This window comes from Vipera berus (genome assembly GCF_964194415.1).
Source record: "Vipera berus genome assembly, chromosome: 7".
NCBI lineage: Eukaryota > Metazoa > Chordata > Lepidosauria > Squamata > Viperidae > Vipera > Vipera berus.
Genome location: NC_138209.1, coordinates 25577578 through 25603017, shown reverse-complemented (window position 1 = coordinate 25603017; position 25440 = coordinate 25577578). Strand labels below are relative to the sequence as shown.

General features: G+C 41.0%; 1 protein-coding gene across 1 annotated transcript in view; it reads right to left on the bottom strand.

The window, feature by feature from the left end:
- Positions 1–25440, bottom strand: part of ANK2 (ankyrin 2) — a 320058-nt gene that overhangs the window by 109225 nt on the left and 185393 nt on the right. Inside the window, exons 5-9 of the mRNA XM_081332775.1 lie at positions 21807–21905; positions 16822–17007; positions 16164–16187; positions 15081–15179; positions 7654–7752 (exon numbers count right to left, since the gene is read on the bottom strand). Of these exons, the coding sequence (XP_081188901.1) occupies positions 7654–7752; positions 15081–15179; positions 16164–16187; positions 16822–17007; positions 21807–21905 (507 nt within the window). The remainder of the gene's footprint in view (positions 1–7653; positions 7753–15080; positions 15180–16163; positions 16188–16821; positions 17008–21806; positions 21906–25440) is intronic.

Sequence of the window (25440 nt, the reverse complement as noted above, 5' to 3'; positions counted from 1 at the left end):
TGCTGACCAGTGTTAATGGTGTTTTATCTTGTAGTTGACTTAGGTAAATACAAGGGGTTTAGCACAGCGGTTCCCAACCTTTCTGGCTTGGTGAACCAGCGGGGGAGAGAAGGGATGGTGCCATTTGAGCAGCAGGCGCATATGTGAATGTGCGCAGCTCCGATGGTATGAGCAGTGAGCACCCACCAGTTGCACAAATGGAGCTTCATGCTTGAGTGCCACCATTCGTGCAAGTGGATCTGCATGTGTCCGCAAGCACCCACCACTTGCACAACCCGGTTCGGAATGGGCAGTGGGCTGCGGCCCAGAGGTTGGGGACCCCTGGTTTAGCAGGAATGATTAGCAGGTAACCTAGCAGTCTAAGCTTCACCTCTCTATGCTGGTCTAACCTTGCATAGAAGCTTGAAAGCATGACAATGTCTCTCTACCCCTAAAGTTGTAAAATGGAATCTTAAAAGCATGTAAATTTCTCTCTACTATATCTTAAACCAAACAAAACCAAGGGTTATTTTTAATTTCTTGCTCACACTTTCCTTTTTCCCTGGAGTGAATAATTTTTTCTCCTTCTTTAATTATTCATGTTCCTTTCTCCCTTCTGAGCCAAGTCTCTATTCATTCACAATTTATTAGGTTTTGCCTTAATGATAGTATATTGATATTGTCTTGTTTTTATGGTTTTTGTTATGTATGCAGGCATCTGCATAGCAACAGCCATCAGGGGGCGTTGGCCTGGACAGTTTCGGCGGGAAACCTAGGGCCAACCCCATTGGCTGTTAGCTTACCTGGCCAGGTATATAAGGAGGCCAGGTAGCCCACATTCCCCAGTTCACTTCCCCTTCCAATAAAGAGCTGAACTCACACACCGGCTGGCGTCTCTCTTGCGTCGGACCCACTACACAATAGTGGCGACGAGGATGGGATTGCTGCCGACCAAGAGCTGAAGTCACTGGGGAAACGCTCTGCGAGCTGAAGGGAAAGGCATTTTTCCTTCTTCCCCCCACGACCGCCAGCCAAACCGGCAACGCCAAGCGCCACATCCACGACCAACTGCCGCCATGGCTAGAGCCGGACAACCCCGCGAATTTGAGACCCGCCGCCCCGAAATCTGGACCCGTTACCTGGCTCACGTTGAATTGTACATGTGGTTCAATCAGATATCGGAGGACGGTGCAAAGGCGGCCGCCCTGCTCTGCCTTGGGGGACCAGCGCTGCTAGAAGTCGCCGCAAACCTGTTCCCCCAGGAGGCCATCAACACCGTCGCGTACCGAGACCTCGTGGCCAGGCTCAACGCACATTTCAGGCCCCGGCGCTCCAAGGTGGCCGCACGGTCACAATTCGAGAAAAGGGACCAGCGCCCCGACGAGACCGGCGCCGACTTCCTCGCCGCCCTGCGGGAAGCTGCCGTTGCTTGCAGGTTCACAAATTTGGAGGAGTGACTACGGGACTGGTTGATTTGCGGCCTATGCGACAGGCGGTTGCAGGAGCGCCTGTTCGAAAGAGAGGAGGTCTCTCTCCAGGAAGCCGAGGACGCCATCCTAGCACACGAAGCGGCCTGCGGGGCCGTCCAAGCCTGCCAGGGAAACCGGCCCGGCAACCAGGCAACCAGCGTCCACCGGCAAGGGGCCACAGAGGAGGACGACCTGAGCATCGACCTCCTCCAGCGGAAGTCGACCCCTGACCAGCGAGCCAGATGCCCAGACAGGCCCAGGCCTCCCAGCAACACCGCCGTTCCCCAGAGGTGCGCAGGGTGTGGTGGGAACCACATGCGCAGCCTCTGCAAGTTCCGGTCCGCCATGTGCCGGGCCTGCAAGAAAACAGGCCACATAGCCGCCATCTGCCGTAGCCACCGCCCCCGGGAGGAGATCCACGAGCTGCAGCCGGAGGAACTGCCGTTCGAAGGTACTGGGGCCCCCACCAAAACAAAAATTGGCTATGTCGAGAGCCGGCTGGCCATTAACCACACAGGTAGCCGCCGGCTGCTCAAACCCAAAATTAGATTAGCAATCCGTTTGCAAGGCGTCCCTTGCAGCATGGAGCTTGACTCCGGATCAGCGGTCTCGATTATTTCGGACGAGACCCTTAACCACATAATTAGCCGGAGCAAGCAACGGATTAAATTACAGCCTACTAAATTAACCCTGACCGATTTTCAGAATTCGCCGGTCAAGGTGAAGGGGGAGGCCACCATTTCAGTGGGGTTTAAGGGTCGTGAAGGGCACCTGGACATTGTAGTGGTAGAGGGCTGCAGAGCCAGCCTGGTTGGGTTGGACTGGTTTGAGGCCCTGGGAATCTCAGTATCCGGGATCCATCGGATCCAGGGGGACTCCGTTGAGGCCGTTTGCCGGGAGTTCGCCGACATCTTCGACGGGTCATTAGGCAAGTACACCGGGGCCCCCATATCGTTCAAGCTTAACTCAAACGTCTCCCCCGTTAGGGTCCGGCCGCGGCGAGTCCCGTTTGCGCTCAAACACAAAATCGAGCGCGAACTAGACAAGTTGGTGGCCCAGGGAATCTTAGAGCCCATAGATGGAGGGGAGTGGGAAACCCCCATCGTGACCCCCCTCAAATCCAACGGGGAAATAAGGATCTGCGCCAACTATAAGTGCTCGGTGAACTGCGCCCTAAACCCGCACGCTTACCCAGTTCCCGCGGTCAGCCACGTTCTCGCTTCCCTCCAAGGCGGCACCATCTTTGCAAGGCTCGATCTTGCACAGGCGTACCAGCAACTCACGGTCACTAGGGAAACAGCTGACATCCAAACCATAGTAACCCATAGGGGGGCGTTCCGGGTGAACAGGCTGCAGTTTGGAGTCAGCGTTGCTCCCGGCATTTTCCAGGAGGTTATGGAAAAGACACTCAAGGGCATTCCAGGAGTCTGCCCCTATTTTGATGACATCCTGATTGCAGGAGCATCAGCAGAGGAACTGGCAGGGAGGCTTAGGGAAGTGCTGGCAAGGCTGCGCACAGCTGGCCTCAAACTCAAAAAGGAAAAATGCAGCATAGGCGTTCCTTCCACAGAATTTTTGGGGTTCCGAGTAGACGCCAGGGGAATCCACCCCACAGAATCCAAGGTGAGGGCCATCAAACTAGCACCCACACCCAAGAACAAAGCAGAGCTTCAGGCATTCCTGGGTCTGCTGAATTTCTACCATACATTCCTCCCACACAAGGCAGCCATCGCTGAACCGCTCCACAGGCTGCTAGACAAACAGGCAACATGGGCCTGGACGGCCACCCATGATCAGAGCTTCAAGGCCCTGAAGGCATTGCTGTCGGACAAGTCCACAGTAACCCATTTCATCAAGTCCAAGCCCATTTGTATCGCCTGCGATGCATCCCCTTATGGTGTGGGCGCTGTCCTAAGCCACCTTGAGCCCAACGGGACACAAGTCCCCATAGCATACTATTCTAGGACACTGTCTGGAGCAGAAAGAAACTATGCCCTAATAGACAAAGAAGCCCTGGCAATCGTGGCAGGAATCAAGAAATTCCACGATTACTTATATGGCAGGGAGTTCACTGTCTTCACGGACCACAAACCACTCCTGGGCCTGTTCACCACAGATAGGCAAACCCCCCAGATTCTGTCCCCCAGGATGCTCCAGTGGTCCATCTTCCTTGCAGCATACAATTGCAAGCTGGTGCACAAGCCAGGGAAGGAGATGGGCCACGCAGACGGTCTAAGTAGGCTCCCCTTAGACACACACGACCCAGACCCAGCACCAGCCACACAGATCCTAGCCCTGCAGGAACTACCCGAGTGTCCAGTTCTTGCCAAGGACATTGCCAGCCACACAGCCACAGACAACATCATGGGCAGGGTGCACTCATGGGTTTGCACAGGGTGGCAGGACAAATCCCCGGGACCAGAGTTTCAGGCCTATTTCATTAGACGCGATGAAATCTCCACACACAAGGGGTGCCTCCTTTGGGGTAGCAGGGTCATCATTCCACCCGCACTACGCGCCAGGGTATTGGACTCCTTACACGAAGGGCACCCGGGGGTGGTCAGGATGAAGGCACTGGCTAGGAGCTACCTCTGGTGGCCCGGGTTGGACAAGGAGGTTGAGGATCGGGTCAAGGCCTGTTATACGTGCCAGAGATCCAGGCCAGAAGTGCCACATGCACCAGTACACCGGTGGGAGGCCACACACACGCCATGGTCCCGCATTCACATTGACTATGCGGGGCCATTCCAGGGTCAACTATTTTTAGTAGTGGTGGACAGTCACTCCAAGTGGTTAGAGGTAGTCCCTGTCCCCAACATGACCTCGGGGAGGACAATCCAGGTGCTCAGAGCTCTCTTTGCCACACACGGCCTCCCCGACGTAATTGTGTCTGATAATGGGCCTCAGTTTACTGCTGCTGATTTCCAGGCGTTCTTGAAGGCGAACTGGATTAGGCACGCCACCTCCGCGCCTTTCTATCCATCTACCAACGGGCAGGCCGAACGGATGGTAAGGACGACCAAAGACGCACTCCGGCGCATCATCAGCGGGGACTGGCACCACAGACTGGCCAAATTTTTACTAGCCCAACACACAACACCATGCGTGGCTACCGGCAAGAGCCCAGCAGAACTGCGATAGGGACGGCGCCTCATCACCAAGCTGGACCGCCTACACCCAGACCGGGTAGCAGCCGAAACCGGAAGGGCAACATCACCATCATCACCATCATCACCATCACCACCAGCATCACTACCATCACCATTGCCATCATCACCCACACACAGGGTCCTCAACCTGGGGGACCTGGTCTGGGCAAGGAACTATGGGGCTGGACATCCTTGGGTTCCAGGGACAGTGGTCGGGAAAACAGGACCCCTTTCGTACATTGTAGGGGTGGAGGGGGACAGACGCATAAGGCGACACATCGATCAGCTCAGAGGAAGAGTCCCTGAGCACGTCACACACGCCCCTGAGCACGTCACACACGTCCCTGAACTCAACGCACACGATCAACAGGAGGACCACACTCCAGGAGGGGTCAACCCAGCTGAGGACGTCACAGGGCAGGGACCAGAGGAGGAGGACTTCCTGATGCCGGCTCCTTGCAGCCCTGCACAAAGGCCTCAGGAACCCACAGTCCAAGCCCAGGGCCAAGCACACCCAGACGATCCACCCGTCCACACAGGACACCAGCCTACCTGTCGGACTATGTGTGCAAGTGACCCTCACACAAGGACACCACTGTTTTTTTTATATATATACTCATAGTTATAGTAGTTGCATGTTGTTGTTGTTATGTGGGTCTTCTCTAAGGGGGGAGGGGTGTTATGTATGCAGGCATCTGCATAGCAACAGCCATCAGGGGGCGTTGGCCTGGACAGTTTCGGCGGGAAACCTAGGGCCAACCCCATTGGCTGTTAGCTTACCTGGCCAGGTATATAAGGAGGCCAGGTAGCCCTCATTCCCCAGTTCACTTCCCCTTCCAATAAAGAGCTGAACTCACACACCGGCTGGCGTCTCTCTTGCGTCGGACCCACTACACAATAGTTTTGTTTTAGTAGCCTGGTATCTTCCTGTCACAGAATAAAAATAATTTCTTATTTTCTAAGTTTTGGCTGTTGGAGGGAGGTTGCACAGTGACATGGCAAAACTGATTGTTCCAATACATACTTTTTGCTACTGCTGACTTGACCGAGTTACACTGAATTTCAGGGGCTCCTAGCAACAGTGATAAAACAGATATGAGACTCTTACTTGTTTTTTCTGTAGTTACTAATACAATCCATTTTGGCAATATGTACACTATTTTTCGACTCGACAATCATATCTTTACCTGTAAGGCTTTTATATTATAAATTATGCAAATCATCATTATTCACTTACATATAATCATGACAAAGTAGACAAAGCAAGGAAATGATGCAAGCTGAATCAAAGTTGGACACAAAGATATTGCACAGTCACATGACGCCGACAAATGAAACCAAAATTCTGGAATCTCCCACACTGAAAAATGTCTTGAAAAATACACTAAATTTATGCAAATTGGATGTCAGTCCTTTCAGCTGTCAATATCTCTATGCTGGCAGCTCAGAGGAACACTCATCTGATGTGGGTGATAAATTAAAAAATAAAGTCATTTTAAATCTTTTTCAGAAGAGTAATCTTATGGAAATCATAGAATCTGTGATTATATTTTCATCAAGTATTGTTCCCTGTTTGGTAGAAGGAATAAAATAGACTATGGAATGTTAGAAGTGTTAGAATACTTTGATCTGTAATCATATCCAAGAATTTTGAATTAGAAAGGCCATTGATAGCTACCATATCCGGTTGCCTAAATAAATCTTTCATCTTCCTTATAGGAGTAGATGCTCCCTTGGTTTTTTTGTCTCTTCCAGCAGCTGTTTAGCTGGGTAGCTCAAGTTAATCAGACTTTTCTGCAGAAAGCTCTTCCTGAGCTTACTGTCCCCGCAACTTCATAAGCCACCTTCACTGTCAGCTTTTAGGAAAACTTTAAAGACCTGATAATTTTCTCGAGGCTTATCTTCAATGGATTCTATTAACCTCTTCTAGAATTTAAACATAATTGAATTTAAAGTAAACCCGCATTTTAGCAGAATTATTTTATTAAATCAAAACATTTGTATAGCAACCCATTTTAAAACAATTCTGGGCAGCTTGCAACCAATAAAATCATATAAAGTCAACAACAACAAATTAAAAAACAAACAGGGGGAAAAAACCAGATCTTGTCATTACAGCCACACTTCCCTGATGCATCCATATTCTAATCCTACCCAGACCTCACTCTATCCCAATGCCTGGGGAGAGAGCCAAGTTTTTAAGTATTCTAGGCAAAGACAAGGCAAAGAAGAGTGGGCCCATTGGATGTTAGCAGGGAGAATGTTCCATAAAGCAGGGGCTGAAATGGAAAAGGCATACTGCCAAGGTCTCACAAGCTGGCAATGTTTAAGGGAAAGAAACTGGAATGTTCCTATCCTATTCACTCTGGTGGTACAGAAAGAGACAGTCCCTCAGATTACTTGGTCCCATGCCATGTGGGACTTTAAAAATAGCACCCAGCACCTTGAATTGCACCCAGAGGAAAACAGAGAGTGCAGCTTTTGTTAGGAGTGCATTATACCACTGCATGCACCATTGCATTCTGGACCAGTTGTAACTTCCAGGTGGTCTTCCAAGGGCAGTCTCATGTAGGACAATTTGCCGTAACTCAAATTGGAAGTGATCAAGGTGTGAGTGCAAATTGTGCAAAACACTCCCACCCCAGGCTGTGATTATATTTGCTCATCAAGCAATAGCTAAATTGAGCACCAGCACTGTATAGAAAAGTGCAATCCCACCAGAATCAAAGATGACATATCACTTTTTCAGAATGATTTTCTGATAAGAACAAATGCTGCACTTGATCTTCACCAAAAGGCCCAAATTCTTTTTCAAAGTACATACAAGCGAAACAGAAATAGCATCTATTAAAAAAAGAGTTTTCACTCATGAAAGGGGATATATATTCATAGAAGAATTTCTTCCATGAATAAAATAGTACTTTGTGAATTTCTTTCTGCTCACAAAGAAAAACAAATCTTCTAAAAGAATGTGTTTTGATAATTAGAGTTCTAACTCCTACCAAGCAAAAAACTAAAATGCATGAGAACATACATTCAGGGAATAAAACACTCACCCTGGTTTTGGCATCGATCTGCCCTCCACGATCCAACAAGAGCTTCACCATGTTAGTGTTCCCCCTTTTGGAAGCCACATGCAGTGGGGTGATTCCATTCTACACCATGAAAAGAACAAACAAAAGCATGATGGGGTTGGAGACATTCAATGGGAATGGTTTTGCATTTTGACACAAAACAGTACAGAATATAAACAAGGATGTATCACAGAGCACATTAAACATTTAAAAACAATTCTGACTCATAAAGGCTGACAATCAAAACCTGACTCTAGGCATATAGTGTGTCTATCTATACATGACACAGCATAAAAGTTGTTATGTTTCTGATGGAGATGTGTATTAGAAACATAACATTTATGTTGTGTCGTGTTTTGCATTTCATTAGAGTGAAGAGATAGTTACTCTCAAGTTGAACTCAGATCATGGCGATGATCTGGGTAGTTTTCTAGGCAATGTAGCAGAAGTGATTGCCACTGCCTGCTTGGCTGGTTAGAAAAACTCCAAGCATGGATCCAAGCATTCTGAATGAAGCTTTTATAAAAGAATGTGTTTTGATGATCAGAGTTCTAATCCCTAGTCCTTATACCTTTCCTTATACCTTGCCATTAAGTCCAAGCAGGTCCAACCCATTTTAACTTTTTGCAAGATCAATTGAGGTCATTCAACATCCTTCTCCTTTATTACAGTGTACAACTAGAACAAGATAATTTAAAATAAACCAAGTGTTATCCCAAAATATAAAATAGTGTTAAAACAATTAATTGTACAATCTACTTATATCTGGATGAGCCATGGCTTATGAATAAGGAACACAACTTAACAATTAAGAAGGTATAGGTTTCCTGCTTGAGCAGGCGGGTGGCCTAGAAGACCTCCAAGGCCCATTCCAACTCTGTTATTCTGTTATTATTTTAAATAAATAAAATTTGATCAGGGTAGCTGGACAACCTTTTCCATTAGAGGGAAAATCACTGAAAGCATAGTTCCACATAGAGTGTACACCTTTGAAAAACATAATCAGGGATTTGTTAGATGTCTAAGTGTTACAGAGTTTCCATTATTTCTGCCATCCATGACTGCATAAGGGAAGGCATTCAAACATACCCTGGAGAAAGCCCATTAGTAATGGGTGCAAGATAACTTGTAAATAATGTGCAGGTTATTAATGCTGCCACCTTTTAGTATTTCACCTATTTTCAAGTCACTTGAGAGACATCTCTACCCAACTACCTCCCCATCCCCTCAGATCCAGCACTAGGGTTTTGTTGTGGATCCCATCCTCAAGGAGGAGACCCTGAAAGAAAACATTTTCTCCTATGGTACCCTATTGACTGTTTGGAAGGTCCTTAAAATGTGATTTTGTCATCAAGCCTGAAATTCCAGGAAGTATGGAGCCCACTAAATGATATTGTTTGTAAGTTTGGAATGACCTCTCCTATGGTTTTTATTTTAGGATAGTTTTAACTGAATTTTAAATGTTGTTCTTAATTGATTTGTTTTGAGTAGCCTAGATTAAATGTAATAAAAGCAATGATATATGTCCACATGTTTCTATTGATTCATGCAAGTAAACCCATAATTATTACATGTGCTTTTAAATATGTTCTTTTATATATGTGTGTTGCAGTGCACTATTTAAAATTTTAAAAGATCAAAACATCAAAAGTTTGCTACAGACATACACAAACAATATGAAAGACAAAATGACCTTCATAGTCTATATTTATATTCTATCAAATGCCTAAATACATAGACAACACATTAGCGCAACAACAATGAAGCCAATTATCATAACTAATTGTTTGCATTAAAATGTCTTAAACAGGTCTGAAGATTTTGTTTCATTTCATATTCATGAATAGTGGGTAAAGATTTAGCATGATGGTAGGAAAACAGAAAGAAAAAAGATTAAAAAGTACTTTAAATATATGAAGAAAACCAATCCTAATAAGATGTAGAAATTAAGCAGGGAAAAAACATTTAAGCTGAGCGTGTGCAGCCTATCAGACATTTAATAATAGCTGCTCTATGGGGGAAATAAGTAGTGTCTAAATATGACTAATAAATAGTTAGATGGTGTTATAAGATGTTCAAAATTAACAGCACTTCTGTGTAAGAATATGTATGATACAGGAGACTTCCAGCTGAAAAGCTGTAGTGTTGTTCTTGTCTTTTAAAAAGTAAGGTTTTATTTACACAAGAATTAAACAAAGTAGAAATGAGCACAGATTTCTAACTTTATATAAATAATCAAACAGTTTATTCAAACATTTCTAAATTTATTTTAGGATATTATTCTTTAAAGGCCAATACCTAATATATATATTTTTTAAAAATACAAATCAGTTTATCAAGAATAGTTAAAACATAAAAGCTTGGTCATCACAGAAATATAATTCTATAATTTCTAAGAGCTGCTGCAATAAGTAAGAGTTAAGTTGATGGCCTAATGAGGTGAATTTGATCACCATGAAATGATTCATAGAGATAAATCAAGGATACAATTGTTTTCCCCAAAACATAACATTCTAGATAAAGATAAGTCTTAGTGGATTTAGAGCTTGTGCTGATGTAAAACAAACCAATCACTGTATAGCTTAGAGAACAAAACAAATTATGAATTGTTGGTAACATGACCCTAAAGGAGTAACATGATCCATATGAAGATCTATATGGGAAAAACGGGTTAATAAAGCAAACTTTTCCAATCTACTATCTTGAGATATGAGGGATTACAACTGACCCTATTCTAAGTAGCTAGATAATAATTGTTACTCTTGTGATGATATGTGGGAAAGAACTTGGGAGACTGGGAAATTGCTAGATTCTATCAAAGTAGCTTTACAATACAGTAGAATTAATTTGTCTGGTTGTGATTCATTTCTGGTTTATGCCACAAAGCCAATGATAATCTCTCAACTCTGAAAATGCAATCCTCCCATCCCCACCTGCTTCACAGCCAGATACACTATGGAAGGTGCCTTCTACACCTCTTGTCCAACTCATTATCCACTTGTGGGCAATACTGTCTCGTATTCCCATTCCCTTGGCATGATGCCTTGTCTTGGTCACGTCTCCCAAGGTCTTTCCCATATATCGTCCTAGTTGTGCTTCAATATATATGTAAAAATTTAAAGGAAGCTTTCGTAAGAGAAAGTATGCTTCCATCTTCATCTGTCAGCAATGTGGGTGGAACAAGCAATACGATGATGGTTGAGAGAAAGCAGCAGATGCATTAAAGTCTGTCGAGGTGAACATGCTACAGAACAGGGGTCCCCAACCCCTGGTCCGTGGACCAGTACCAGGCTGAAGCATGCCAGCAAGTGGGCTGCAAAAACAAGCAAAACCCCATCTGCGGGATGCAGGAAGCACACAAAACCACGCCTCCTCCAGTCAGCAGAAAAAACTCTCTCCACGTAACCAGTCCCTGGTGCCCAAAAGGTTGGAGACCTCTGCTACAGAATACTAAAGCTTTTGGTTTTGCTACCATATATTTTTTCTTGCCCCTTCATGGATTACTGCTTTGTAGTGGCGAAGGGGCTTGTGTAATTCAATGAAGCTATGAGCTATGCCGTGCAGGGCCACCCAAGACGGACAGGTCATAGCAGAGAGTTCTGACAAAACGTGATCCACTGGAGAAGGAAATGGCAACCCACTCCAGTATCTTTGCCATGGACAGTACCAAAACGCAAAAAGATATGACACTGGAAGATGAGCCCCTCAGGTCGGAAGGCATCCAATATGCTACTGGGGAAGAGCAGAGGGCTAGTACTAGTAGCGCCAGAAAGAATGAAGCGACTGGGCCAAAGCCAAAAGGATGCTCAGCTGTGGATGTGTCTGGTGGTGAAAGGAAAGTCCGATGCTGTAAACATTTTTTTCTCCATAGGAACCTGGAATGTAAGATCCATGAATCAAGGCAAGCTGGACATGGTCAAACAAGAGATGACAAGACTGAACATCGACATCTTAGGAATCAGTGAACTAAAATAGACAGGATTAGGTGAATTTAATTCAGATAACCATCAGGTATATTACTGCGGGCAAGAATCCCTCAGATGAAATGGAATAGCCTTCATAGTCAATAAAAGAGTAGGAAAAGCAATACTGGGATACAATCCCCAAAATGACAGAATGATCTCAGTTCGAATCCAAGGCAAACCATTCAATATCACAGTAGTCCAAGTCTATGCCCCAACCACCAGTGCTGAAGAGGATGAAATTGACCGGTTCTATGAAGCCCTACACAATCTTATAGAACTAACATCAAAAATGATGTCCTTATCATCATGGGGGATTGGAATGCTAAAGTAGGAAGCCAAAAGATAACCGGAATGACAGGCAAGTTTGGCCTTGGAGTACAAAATGAAGCAGGGCACAGACTGACAGAATTTTGTCAAAAGAATACGACGGTCATAGCAAACACTCTTTTCCAACAACCCAAGAGACGGCTCTACACATGGACATCACCAGACGGTCAACACAGAAATCAGATTGACTATATGGTCTGCAGCCAAAGATGGAGAAGCTCTATACAGTCAGTAAAAACAAGACCAGGAGCTGACTGTGGCTCAGACCATGACTTTTTGTTGCAAAATTTAGGCTTAAACTGAAGAAAGTAGGGAAAAGCACTAGACCACTCAGGTATGAACTAAATCGTATCCCTGATGAATATACAGTAGAGTTAACAAATAGATTTAAGGAATTAGATCTGACAGAAAGAGTGCCTGAAGAACTATGGATGGAGGTTCGCAACATTGTACAAGAGGTAGCAACTAAAACCATCCCAAAGAAAAAGAAATGCAAGAAAGCAAAATGGCTGTCTGAGGAAGCTTTGCAAATAGCTGAGGAAAGAAGGGAAGCAAAAGGGAGAAAAAGAAAGATACGCCCAATTGAATGCAGAATTCCAGAGAATAGCTAGAAGAGATAAGAATGCCTTCTTAAATGAACAATGCAAAGAAATAGAAGAAAACAATAGAATAGGGAGGACCAGAGATCTCTTCAAGAAAATTGGAGAGATGAAGGGAACGTTTCACGCAAAATGGGCATGATAAAGGACCAAAATGGCAGGGACCTAACAGAAGCAGAAGAGATTAGGAAGAGGTGGCAAAATTACACAGAAGAACTATACAAGAATGAGCTTAACGTCCCTGATAACCACAATGAGGTGGTCACTGACCTCGGGCCAGACATCCTAGAATGTGAAGTGAAGTGGGCCTTTGAAAAACTGAGCAACAACAAAGCTAGTGGAGGTGACAGTATTCCAGCTGAGCTATTCAAAATCTTAAAAGATGATGCAGTAAAAGTGTTACACTTAATTTGCTAGCAAATTTGGAAAACTCAACAGTGGCCACAGGTTTGGAAAAGATCAGTTTACATTCCAATTCCAAAGAAAGGCAGTGCCAAAGAATGTTTAAACTATCACACCATTGCACTCATTTCACATGCTAGTAAAGTTATGCTTAAAATCCTACAAGCTAGACTCCAGCAGTATGTGGATCGAGAACTACCAGAAGTGCAGGCAGGATTTCAAAGAGGCAGAGGAACTAGAGATCAAATTGCCAACATACGCTGGATCATGGTGAAAGCTAGGGAGTTCCAGAAAAACATCTACTTCTGCTTCATTGACTATGCTAAAGCCTTTGATTGTGTGGATCACAAAAAACTGTGGCAAGTTCTGAAAGAGAAGGGAGTACCAAACCATCTTATTTGTCTCTTGAGAAACCTATATGTTGGTCAAGAAGCAACAGTAAGAACTGGACACGGAACCACTGATTGGTTCAAAATTGGGAAAGGAGTCTAGCAAGGCTCTATACTGTCGCCATGCCTATTTAACTTATATGCAGAGCACATCATGAGAAAGGCAGGGCTAGATGAATCAAAAGTTGGAATTAAGATTGCCAGGATATCAACAACCTAAGATATGCAGATGATACCACTCTACTGGCAGAAAGTGAAGAGGAACTAAACAGCCTCTTGTTGCGGGTGAAGAAGAAGTGTGCAAAAGTTGGCTTGAAACTTAACATTAAGAAAACCAAGATCATGGCATCCAGCCCTCTCAATTCCTGGCAAATAGATGGGGAAGAAATAGAGGTAGTGACAGATTTTATTTTCCTGGGCTACAAGATCACCGCAGATAGGGACTGCAGCCAAGAAATTAAAAGATGCTTGCTCCTGGGGAGGAAAGCCATGGCAAATCTAGACAGCACACTAAAAAGCAGAGACATCACCCTGCCAACAAAGGTGCGTATAGTCAAGGCTATGGCCTTCCCAGTTGCAATGTATGGATGTGAAAGTTGGACCATTAGAAAGGCTGAGCGCCAAAGAATTGAGGCCTTTGAACTATGGTGCTGGAGAAGACTCCTGCGAGTCCCTTGGACTGCAAGGAGATCAAATCGGTCAGTCCTAGAGGAGATCAGCCATGACTGCTCTTTAGAAGGCCAAATCCTGAAGTTGAAACTCAAATACTTTGGCCACCTAATGAGAAGGAAGGATTCACTGGAGAAGAGCCTAATGCTGGGAAAGATTGAGGGCAAGAGAAGAAGGGGACGACAGAGAATGAGATGGCTGGATGGAGTCACTGAAGCAGTAGGCGTGAGCTTAAATGGACTCCAGAAGATGGTAGAGGGTAGGAAGGCCTGGAGGAACATTGTCTATGGGGTCACGATGGGTTGGACACGACTTCGCAACAACAAATTTTTTCTCAAATGCCAAATTCATAACAATTCTTAACTTAAATATAATTAGTTAAAAATGAAAGAATATATCTATTATATTAATACAGGTAATCCTTGCTTAAAAACAGTTTGTTTAGTGACCGTTTGAAGTTACAATGGTACTGAAAAAGTGACATGATCATTTTCTACTTGACTGTTAAAGCATCCCCGTGGTCATGGGATCAAATTTCAGACTCATATTTATGATGGTTGCAACGTCCCGAGGTCATGTGATTACCTTTGTGACCTTTTGACAAGCATAGTCAATAGGGAAGTCAGATTCACTTAACAACCTTGTTACTAACTTAACAACTGCAGTGATTCACTGAACCACTGTGGTAAAAAAGGTCGTAAAGTGGGGCAAAGCTCACTTAGCAACTGTTTCACTTGGCAATAGAAATTTTGGCTTAATTGTGATCGTAAATAGAGGATTACTTGTATTAGATATATTTTTTGTTCATTTATAGTGGTACCCTGTAAAAATATAATGAATGTCTTACAGTCAACTATTTCTTTACTATGAAACATGATATTATTTCTAAGGGGAAGGGGGTTGGAGAATCATTGCCTTTAAATAAACAAATCTGTGAATAAAACAGATGTGCTGCTTCCTTTCCTTCCTTATTTCCTTCTTTCCTTTTCAATGCATTTAATGAAAATTTCCTTGAAAATTCACTGTTATTTCTATGTGCAGAAGATGAGAAAGCATACCCTTGCTGTGAAGTCTACAACAGCTCCTCGGTTGAGTAGAAGTGTCGCTACATTAACATTTCCATAATGTGCCGCTATATGCAAAGGTGTGAAGCCACTCTGCAAAAATGAAATAATTCTAATTAGAAAATCCAGTTTGTGGTGTTTTTTTTCACAAGACAATAGTTAGCTAAAATTTGAAGACTGTAAACCAGAATTATTCTTCTACTTCTGGACTACTTTAACTGTACAAGAATTAAATGTAATGGTTTCTTATTTGCTCATTTCATTATTTATTCTTCTTAGTTCAGATGCAAAACTCATTTTCTCTGTTTTCTAAGAAAAAAATTAATTTTTTATACTTATCAAGTACTGTATCAAATTTTGCCATACTACTTGTTGATTCTCCATATGATTTAGAAAGAGAGGGATGTTGCTAACAAAATTTGGGTCCAAGGGCTAATAAACTATAGCTGTCCATGCTTAGCTATCCATCTTCTATGGCAAATTTCTACAGCTGTCTACAGAAAGCAATTCTGTGAAATTAAGAAGTAGCTTCTGTAAAGTGCTTTCAACATCCAATTGTCAATATTTTTATCATTTTTTTCGTCAAGAAAATAGGATCTGAGCTCTGCTGAGCTGGGAATACTTTTAAATTGGAACAAAGTTCCACTGATTTCAGTATATTAAGTTGCCCAGAACTTGAAAACACAATAAATTATAAAGAGGGAAAGAAGCTGGAAAATTTTAAAAATGCCATCTGCAAGCAACAAAACAATCCAAACCAATTGTCCAGATGAATATTTTGGAATGGATTTACACTGCTACAGAAATAAATTTATTTATTGTTCTGTACTTAATAATTCCTCTGCAGGCCCACTATTTTAGTTCCCTACACTACTATGAAAAACAGATACAAAGAGCATCTCAAAGCCATAAAACAAAATAACATAAAAAAGATGAGACAATATATATTTCTGACAAGAGTAGATAAAAATGAAATGTGGTACACTCTGAACTGTATGGAACAAGGGGAGTGGGAATGAAATGGTTTTCAGTAAAAGGCTGGAAAGAATAGGTTAACAAAACTGTTGGTTTTGGTACCTCAGTTGTTCTATTCACCATCATCTGTTGAAGCATGTTTTGGGAAAAAGAGGAAAGATATTACAGATTGGTAGAATCACAAAAAGCTCACTTGTTCACTAAAATGAATTACAATCTCGTTACTGGGGGGGAAACCCTGATACATATGATTAATTTCTAATGTCAGTGTATGGAATCCCACATTTCCAGGGAACACACAGTCCACAATATTCTCAACAACACCACTTTTTAAAAGTTGTTTTCCCCTACTAAATAATCAAAAATCTAAATTTTATATTTCAAAATCCAAAGCACAGCATTAATTGGATTATATTTTCAAAAGATATAAAGTACAGAGAAGCCACAGATAGTCAACACAAGAAAAAGAAATCTGAAGCATGAATTGTGCCATTAAGTCCATATCTTCACTGTAAGAAAAAGGGAGGGTTTGTTGATTCAGCATCCATGTTAGTAGCTTTTATAATGCTGTATGCTTATTAACCAGGTTAAGATATTGTATAAATATGCTATATACTATAAATTAATACATGAATCATGCAAAAAGCTGCAAATGGTTGCACTTCCAATTTCATTGGAAAAACCATCCCTTTATCCTGCTCATTGGGGAAAAAATCATTGGAAACAGGACCGATCCTGAAACAAAGAGGTATTTTTGTACCTTAGACTGAACATCAGCATTATGATCATTCTGGAGAAGAAGTGCTGCTGATTTGGTGTCATCTTTTCTGGCAGCAATATGCAGTGCCGGCAGTCGCACTTTCCCCTTAGTGTCGTTCTCCAAAAGAATAGCCACTGCCTGATTGTGTCCTTGCTGCAATGCAACTGCGAGTGGAGTGAATCCATCCTGTTAGAATGGAAAGAAAAGAGATGCTGCATTAAACTAGTTTGGTCTAGGCAGGAGTTTGGAAGAAAAAGGCTCAAGCTCCATTCAGTGGAATAGGCTTGCTTTTGGCTACCACATTTCAAAGCTGGAGGATCACTCAGGTAATATTGCCATTTTAAACACAGTGTTCCTTAGGAGATCATTCACTCTAAGTTTAGAAAAAAGATGTCTAAAAGAAAACAAAAGACAAAATTCATATGGCCTTTTTTGGTATAAAGAGTCCTCACACAAATCCTATCATTTATCAATAGGCAATATTTTTATTATATTCAGGGTGAGATATTCAGTTGTAGAATCCCACACCAAAGCACATTGTTGACTGCATCATGTCTAATATGGAACTGCATCCCCAGTGACTGACTTCTCCTGACAGTAAACCTAATTTGAAAATAAAGTATGAGGCATAGCTACATTTTTGTGGTAGTATATGAGGTATTGAAAATGTATAGCCAGCCTTTGTATTTATCATTTAGGTGGAACAAATATATTTGATCACTGTAATTAAGAATATCATTTTCAATGTACAGAATGTAGATTTGTCACATTTCTTAACTTTGAAATACTGAAATTTCAGGAAAGTTTCCTAGAAGGCCATCTAATAGAATATAGGCAGAGAATATAAGAAAACATGGTAATGTTGAATTAGCCAATATAATGTTGACTATAGTTGGAATTCATGTGACACATAAAAGGAGACAGTAAGAAAGTGGCGAAGCCAAAGTGCCTTGTGGAGTTGATGATGAAAGAAAAGGGCTTCCAGTTTTGCATCATGGTGACACGGCCAAGGTATTGCGGAGCTCCGCACCCCACAGATGGTTTCACCCTGCCAGGGGACCCTAAATGGATCTAAAGTCGCCCCGGAGAGGCAACGAAAAAGGAGGGGCCCCCCATCAATCATAGAAAGATGGCGGTCGATCTGTTTGATCCAGGGGAAGCCCTCCAACCCAACAGGAGAAAAGCTAGCTGCACTCCAGTGACTAGCTCAAGCTACCAGCATCTGAAGTCCAAAAGAACAACTGTGAACAGCGTGTTTGGAACTGGCTGAGAACATAGATCTTCTCTTCTCTATTTTGAAAACGATTTCCTCAAAAAGATCCCCAAGAAGAAAAAAAACCCTCCAAAAGTGAGAAGGTGATTATAACCCTATCCCTTCCATAAATGGAAGTGGCGAATTAACTTTTATGGAGGACAGAAATATATTGAAATGGATGCATGTAAAGCTATAACCTTGATAAAACTGAAAACTATGGAAATTGTTAAGATTTTTCATTTGAAAGAATATTGAGAAAACTACAAGAAAAGATTTTTTTTTTCATTTTAAAAGTTGGAAAATAAATAGCTACTGACATCTAGTGGTGGATCAGAGTATAGAAAAACAGTTGCCCTGCCTCAGAAATTGGCAAGATGCCCCAAAATAAAGCACAACTTGTTCTTTTGATCCTCAGTGAATCTTAGCTAAACAGAGAATAGCTGGGAGTAGAAGAAAGAAAATACACTGGGGTATCTATTGTAGAATGAGAAACACAATTGTTATAAAATATGCTGACCTTCTCAGATTATAAACACTTACTGAGCTATGATATTTAAGTTCAAGAATCGTTTGCAGAGAAAGAAAAACCTTGACTTATTGGACACTTTTCTAGGGGGGAAATTACTGGATTGTTTTTAAGTGGTTAAACATTTTGGAATGTTCATAAAGATAAGAACTGTATAAGATTACGGTGGAACTTAAGACTTGCTGGTTTGATGAAAATGGACGTTGAACACATAACCAAAGTGGTAGGAAACCACACTCAATATTCCTTTCTAAAATCCCCAGTCTGGAATATCAGAGATCTGCAGGAGTAATACTTCAAGACAAGACAAATATCTTCCAGGAGGAAATGCATGCTATGTTGCAATTAATTCAAATAACAATTGTTTCAAATCATGATGAGATTAAAAATAATTTTAATTATATAAATGAGCACATCCTTGACCTAAGCTCACAATCAAAAAAACTCTTAGAAAATGATGACAAAGAATGAACAAATAAATCAGACAATAGAACAAAGACCAGAGGAAAGTGACCCAAAGATGGAGGCTACAAATGAAGAAAATCTCAGTTTAACACAGACAAAGAAAAATCTGCAAGATTCTGACATAATATTGGAAATTGAAAAGAGATTTTATCATTCAGCACTTCAAAATAAAACTGAGGATAAAAAAGAAGATTTGATAAAAAGGACTATAGAGCTGTCAGGAGAACCACTAGAGCTTGGGAGACAAAAGCTAAAAAGAGAAATTGAGGGAGAAGGAAAGTGGAAGCTTTTTAACAAATATAAATGGGTGAAACTCCCCCTCAAAAGCGCTTTACTCAATTTGTCTTTCCCATTTTTAACAACACTTATAAAAATACAGGAAGAATCCTCTGGCTAGCTGAACATACTGATTCGGAAAGCTGCCTGGCTTTGTGAAATAAGTTGATTAGAAAAGACACAACATATTGATATTATTGTTATTCCTATAAATATTAGAAAAATCTTTATATTCAACTTTATATGTATTGAAAATGCTAAGAACTATATTTGCTCAATGTTGGTAAAAAGAATATTATTGGAAGAAGAGAAGATCAAGAAAAGGTATTTCTAGTTAGTATGTTGATTATAAAAACATAGAAATTAACTATTATTGATTGTTAAATATATGAACCCAGACAACATGTTGTTTATCAAGTACTAAAGATTGTTACTATAAAAAAATCAATAAAATATATTTTTTAAAAAATAAAATGATAAAAGAAGAGTTCAGATAGTATCTAATCTTCAGGTGTGTTTCTTTCCTCCGGAAACTGTGAACAGAATATTAAAACAGGACTGGGGACCTAGGAACCATGTGAAAACACTGGAACCCAGAAGGTGGGATCAGAAATAGAAACGTGACGGAAGCAGAATCCTGATGCAATCCCTAGCATTTTTGAATGTATACTTATCTTTTGATGACAAAAGGAATGGGAATTGAATTGCAATGGCTGCTTTGATTACCTGTAACTTGTCTTTTTTGATATACACTCACATCCCAGCAAGTGCCATATTGTGCAAAGCCTTCCTACTACTCACATTCAAAACAAATTGCAATCTAGCAAAAAAGAAGTGTTAGGAAACCTAAAAGTTAATAATGTATTCCTGGTTTGGGCCACAATTTTGTTTGGTTAGCTGGTATAGCCCAGCAAGCACCAGTATGTGTAAATCCTTCCTTATACTCCCATTCAAAATAAACTCCAATATAGCAAAAGAAGCTTTAGGACAACAGAAGCTAATAATGAATCGTTGGTGTGGGGTTATAAACTTTCTTCTGTTTAAGAAGACAGAGAGTGACATGGTTTCACTCCAAATTTAAAAACACTCAGTAATGCCTATTAATAAGAAGGTGGTTTTAGAGCTAACAGAGAAAAAGTGTTATCCATCTCATCCTGTTCCATGTAGTCACTTAAAATAGAATAACGCAACTGCTACTCATTCCTAGCATAATATGAGTGCACTTTCAATTTCATATCCTCACAAGAAATGAATGAATGTACATGGGGAGACAACTGTGCAATATGTTATCATCATCACCATCATCAAATAGAGAAATGTAGGCATGAAGATCATCTACTGATTCATTCATTTGCACTCTTGTTTCTGTCCAGTTGCTTAGCAACCACACGATATTCCATATCCAGCAAAACTGCAATGGGAACATGGCTTCTGTCCATCCCAGCAACAAAAAGCTGCAATGTAACATGACCTCAATCTGTCCCAGCAGCAGAAAGGATTATTTTAAAAGCCACTGTGAAATGGAACAGTATCCATCCAATGAAAAGATAGCAAAACAGCTGTTGACAAAGGCAAGATTGGCTCCTCTGTTAAATACCGTACAATCTTGGATTCCCTGCAGTGGGATTACTGCATACCAAGAAAGGTGGCAAATTAAGAAATCAGTAAGGGATTGCTTCACATTACACAAATGCTAAAGGTAGAAGATTATTTTGTAAATACATTTATTCATGAATGAGTACTTCTGCAATATTAAATGTTATAATTGCACTGTAGTATCAAAACAGTTGGGAAATATTTTACTTAGAAATTTGGGAGGCATAGTGAAAACAAGATGATTTGCAAGGACACAAATGGGGAGTTTTAAACTAAAGTTAGCCATATTTATCTTTTTCTTCATGATGTTAATTACTTTTGCATACATGTGGTCCATTTAGTGATCGTTTGATGTTACAACAGGATTGAAAAAAGTGACTTATGATCGTTTTTCACACTTATGACCATTGCAGCATCCCCATGGTCACTTGATTAAAATTCAGATGCTTGGCAACTGACTCATACTTTTGATGGTTGCAGTGTCCTGGGATCACATGATCACCTTTTGTGACCTTCTGACAAGCAAAGTCAATGGGGAACCCTGATTCACTTAACAACCATGTTACTAACTTAACAATTTCTGAGATTCACTTAACAGGTTTGGCAAGAAACGTTGTAAAATGGGACAAAACACACTTCACAAATGTTTTATTTAACAACAGAAATTTGGGGCTCAATTGTGGTTGTAAGTTGAGGACTAGTATATGGTAATTTTCTCTACTTTTGATAATGCTGCTTACTCTGAAAGATAACTCAATGTTGGGTATGATTTGCGTTATCAGAAAACTAGGATAAAGTAGGAACCATGATTTTAAAGAAAAGGACAAACAGAGGAGGAGGAGGAGGAGGAAGATTTGAGTACTGTACCTCAGTAGCAGTGCTCTGATTGGCTCCGTTTTCCAAAAGATATTTTACTACATCGATATGGTTCTCCTGTGCTGCCATGTAGAGAGGCGTGAAGCCATTCTAAGGGAAAGTAAAGTAATATACAAACCATAAATATTAGAAACCAAAGCAAATTACACATAAAATAATGTGATTTGTGAAGCAAACTTAAGTAGAATCCAAAGGAAAAACAAACAAAACATTCCACTGAACAACTCAGTTCTAAGAAACATCAGGTACTTAAAAAATCTTCTTTTGGCAATACTATTTTAACACTTGTACCTTTTTAAACATTTACCGGTAATTTATAAAAGTAAATATCTTGTGAGCCCTATTAAATACGCATTAAGCATGAAACATGAGATTGAGACTTTATGTAGTTCTGTAAAGCTTAATATACCCTTCAGATTCTTTAAGCATTACTTAGGTTAACTTAGCATATACTGCAAGAAATAGGGTTTTCAAATAAATAATGTAAAAGTTACAAAATTTATGAAGAAAAGAAAAAATCTATTATTTATTGCTTGTATTTTATTGAAAGTAACTCACTGTCCTAGAATGTGAAGTGAAGTGGGCCTTAGAAAAGCTGAGCAACAACAAAGCTAGTGGAGGTGACAGTATTCCAGCTGAGCTATTCAAAATCTTAAAAGACGATGCAGTAAAAGTGCTACACTCAATTTGCTAGCAAATTTGGAAAACTCAACAGTGGCCACAGGATTGGAAAAGATCAGTTTACATTCCAATTCCAAAGAAAGGCAGTGCCAAAGAATGTTCAAACTATCGCACCATTGCACTCATTTCTCATGCTAGTAAAGTTATGCTTAAAATTCTACAAGCTAGACTCCAACAGTATGTGGATCGAGAACTACCAGAGGTACAGGCAGGATTTCGAAGAGGCAGAGGAACTAGAGATCAAATTGCTAACATACGCTGGATCATGGAGAAAGCTAGAGAGTTCCAGAAAAACATCTATTTCTGCTTCATTGAGTATGCTAAAGCCTTTGATTGTGTGGATCATAACAAACTGTGGCAAGTCCTTAAAGAGATGGGCATACCAGACCATCTTATTTGTCTCTTGAGAAACCTATATGCGGGCCAAGAAGCAACAGTGAGAACTGGACACGGAACCACTGATTGGTTCAAAATTGGGAAAGGAGTCCGGCAAGGCTGTATACTGTCGCCTTGCCTATTTAACTTATATGCAGAGCACATCATGAGAAAGGCAGGGCTAGATGAATCAAAAGTTGGAATTAAGATTGCCGGAAGAAACATCAACAACCTAAGATATGCAGATGATACCACTCTAATGGCAGAAAGTGAAGAGGAACTAAAGAGCCTCTTGTTGCGAGTGAAGAAGGAGAGTGCAAAACTTGGGTTGAAACTAAACATTAAGAAAACCAAGATCATGGCATCTGGCCCTCTCAACTCCTGGCAAATAGATGGGGAAGAAATGGAGGTAGTGACAGATTTTATTTTCCTGGGCTCCAAGATCACTGCAGATGGGGACTGTAGCCAAGAAATTAAAAGATGCTTGCTCCTCGGGAGGAAAGCCATGGCAAATCTAGACAGCACACTAAAAAGCAGAGACATCACCCTGTCAAAAAAAAGTGCGTATAGTCAAGGCTATGGTCTTCCCAGTTGCAATGTATGGCAGTGAAAGCTGGACCATAAGAAAGGCTGAGCGCCAAAGAATTGAAGCCTTTGAACTATGGTGCTGGAGAAGACTCCTGTGAGTCCCTTGGACTCGCAGTCAGTCAAACCAGTAAGTCCTAGAGGAGATCAACCCTGACTGCTCTTTAGAAGGCCAGATCCTGAAGCTAAAACTCAAATACTTTGGCCACCTAATGAGAAGGAAGGACTCACTGGAGAAGAGCCTAATGCTGGGAAAGATTGAGGGCAATAGAAGAAGGGGACGACAGAGAATGAGGTGGCTGGATGGAGTCACTGAAGCAGTAGGCATGAGCTTAAATGGACTCCAGAAGATGGTAGAGGACAGGAAGGCCTGGAGGAACATTGTCCATAGGGTCGCGATGGGTCGGACATGACTTCACAACAACAACAACAACAACAACAACTCACTGTCCAACATAGAATAGCGACCTTAATCATATCATGGAAGATTTATGGGCTGGAACAATATATATTCCATGGCACTATAATATAAGAAAACCTTGTTGATTATAATTTTTAATTTTTTAAAAATTTTTTAATCCCATTTATATCCCGCCCTTCTCCAAAGACTCAGGGCGGCTTACAATTTAAAGCACAAATCAATGTGCTTAGCAATAGCCTTCATTCTATGTATATGCCTGCTTATTAGGGCTTTCGCCCCCCCCCCAAGCGGCATTATTACAAAGTCAGCTTATTGCCCCCAACAATCTGGGTCCTCATTTTACCTACCTCGGAAGGATGGAAGGCTGAGTCAACCTTGAGCCTGGTGGGACGCGAACCTGCACTAATTGCAGGCAGCTGGTGTTACTTAAGGAGGCATTAGCCCACTGCTCCACCAAGGCTCACTAACAGAGCTGCAAAAGAACTTTTACAACTTGATAACCTGACCAGGAGACAAAAATGTGAACTCGGGACTTAAGAGGAGTGCAAGATTCATATTTTCAAGGAATACTTTGAAGAATAATAAAATTCATCCTAACCATCAGGTTTAATTCTTATAATGACATAGATTACAAAACAGTTGTGAGCAGGCTATTAATATAATATAATTGTGAGCAGGCTATTAACAGAGTCAGATAAAATATTTGTTGCTTGCATTTTATATATATCTTTGAAAATGACACTGAAGCATCTCATTAATCAAAAATAGAAAATAAGTAACTTTTATTTTGTTTAATTCATCCAAGAATAAAAACCAAACAATATATGCAATACACATTTTATTAGTTTTGAGCATCTCATTAAGTTATATATACACAGTACTCTGTAGATGTTAATATATTTTTATTAAAATGTGAATATAGTTTTAAATTATTGACTGTGTACAAAGCATATAACATAAGAATTCAGAACAGCTTAATGGATTTTATATTATGGTTTTTGAACACTAAGTCTTGCTATTTTTGTTTCAGGATTATTACATAGTTCTTCTTCACTTATGTTTTGAGGTCAGCATGCATTTCCTGGAAATGTATAACATTATGGTAATGCAAATGCATCATTAAACAAATTCTGTTTGTCATGCCATTTCATTTTTAGCTACCATATGAGCTCAATTAAGAAAAAGTCATCAATCAGTCATAAAATGTGTGATATGAAGTGCAATTTTAATGCACCATAAAAAGGCAGATTTACACAAACATTCCCTTTTAATAAATAAAATATACAAAGAAAATGTATTTGCCAACCAAACTAGAGTTCAAACAGTTTCAAATATGAGAATACAGTAAGTCAAAGATCTATTCAAAACAGTATACTACCAAATGCTGAGCAGCACATGGTATATCTCAACCAGTAAGTTCGAAGTACATAGAACCAACCCAACCCAATTATTTCCATAAATAAAGTGTCTTCCATTTCCTGGAGTTTTTTTTTATTCAAAAGCTAATTGTTATTTTAAAACATAATGAATTCTGTATAATTGTACATAGAATATCTGAGAATT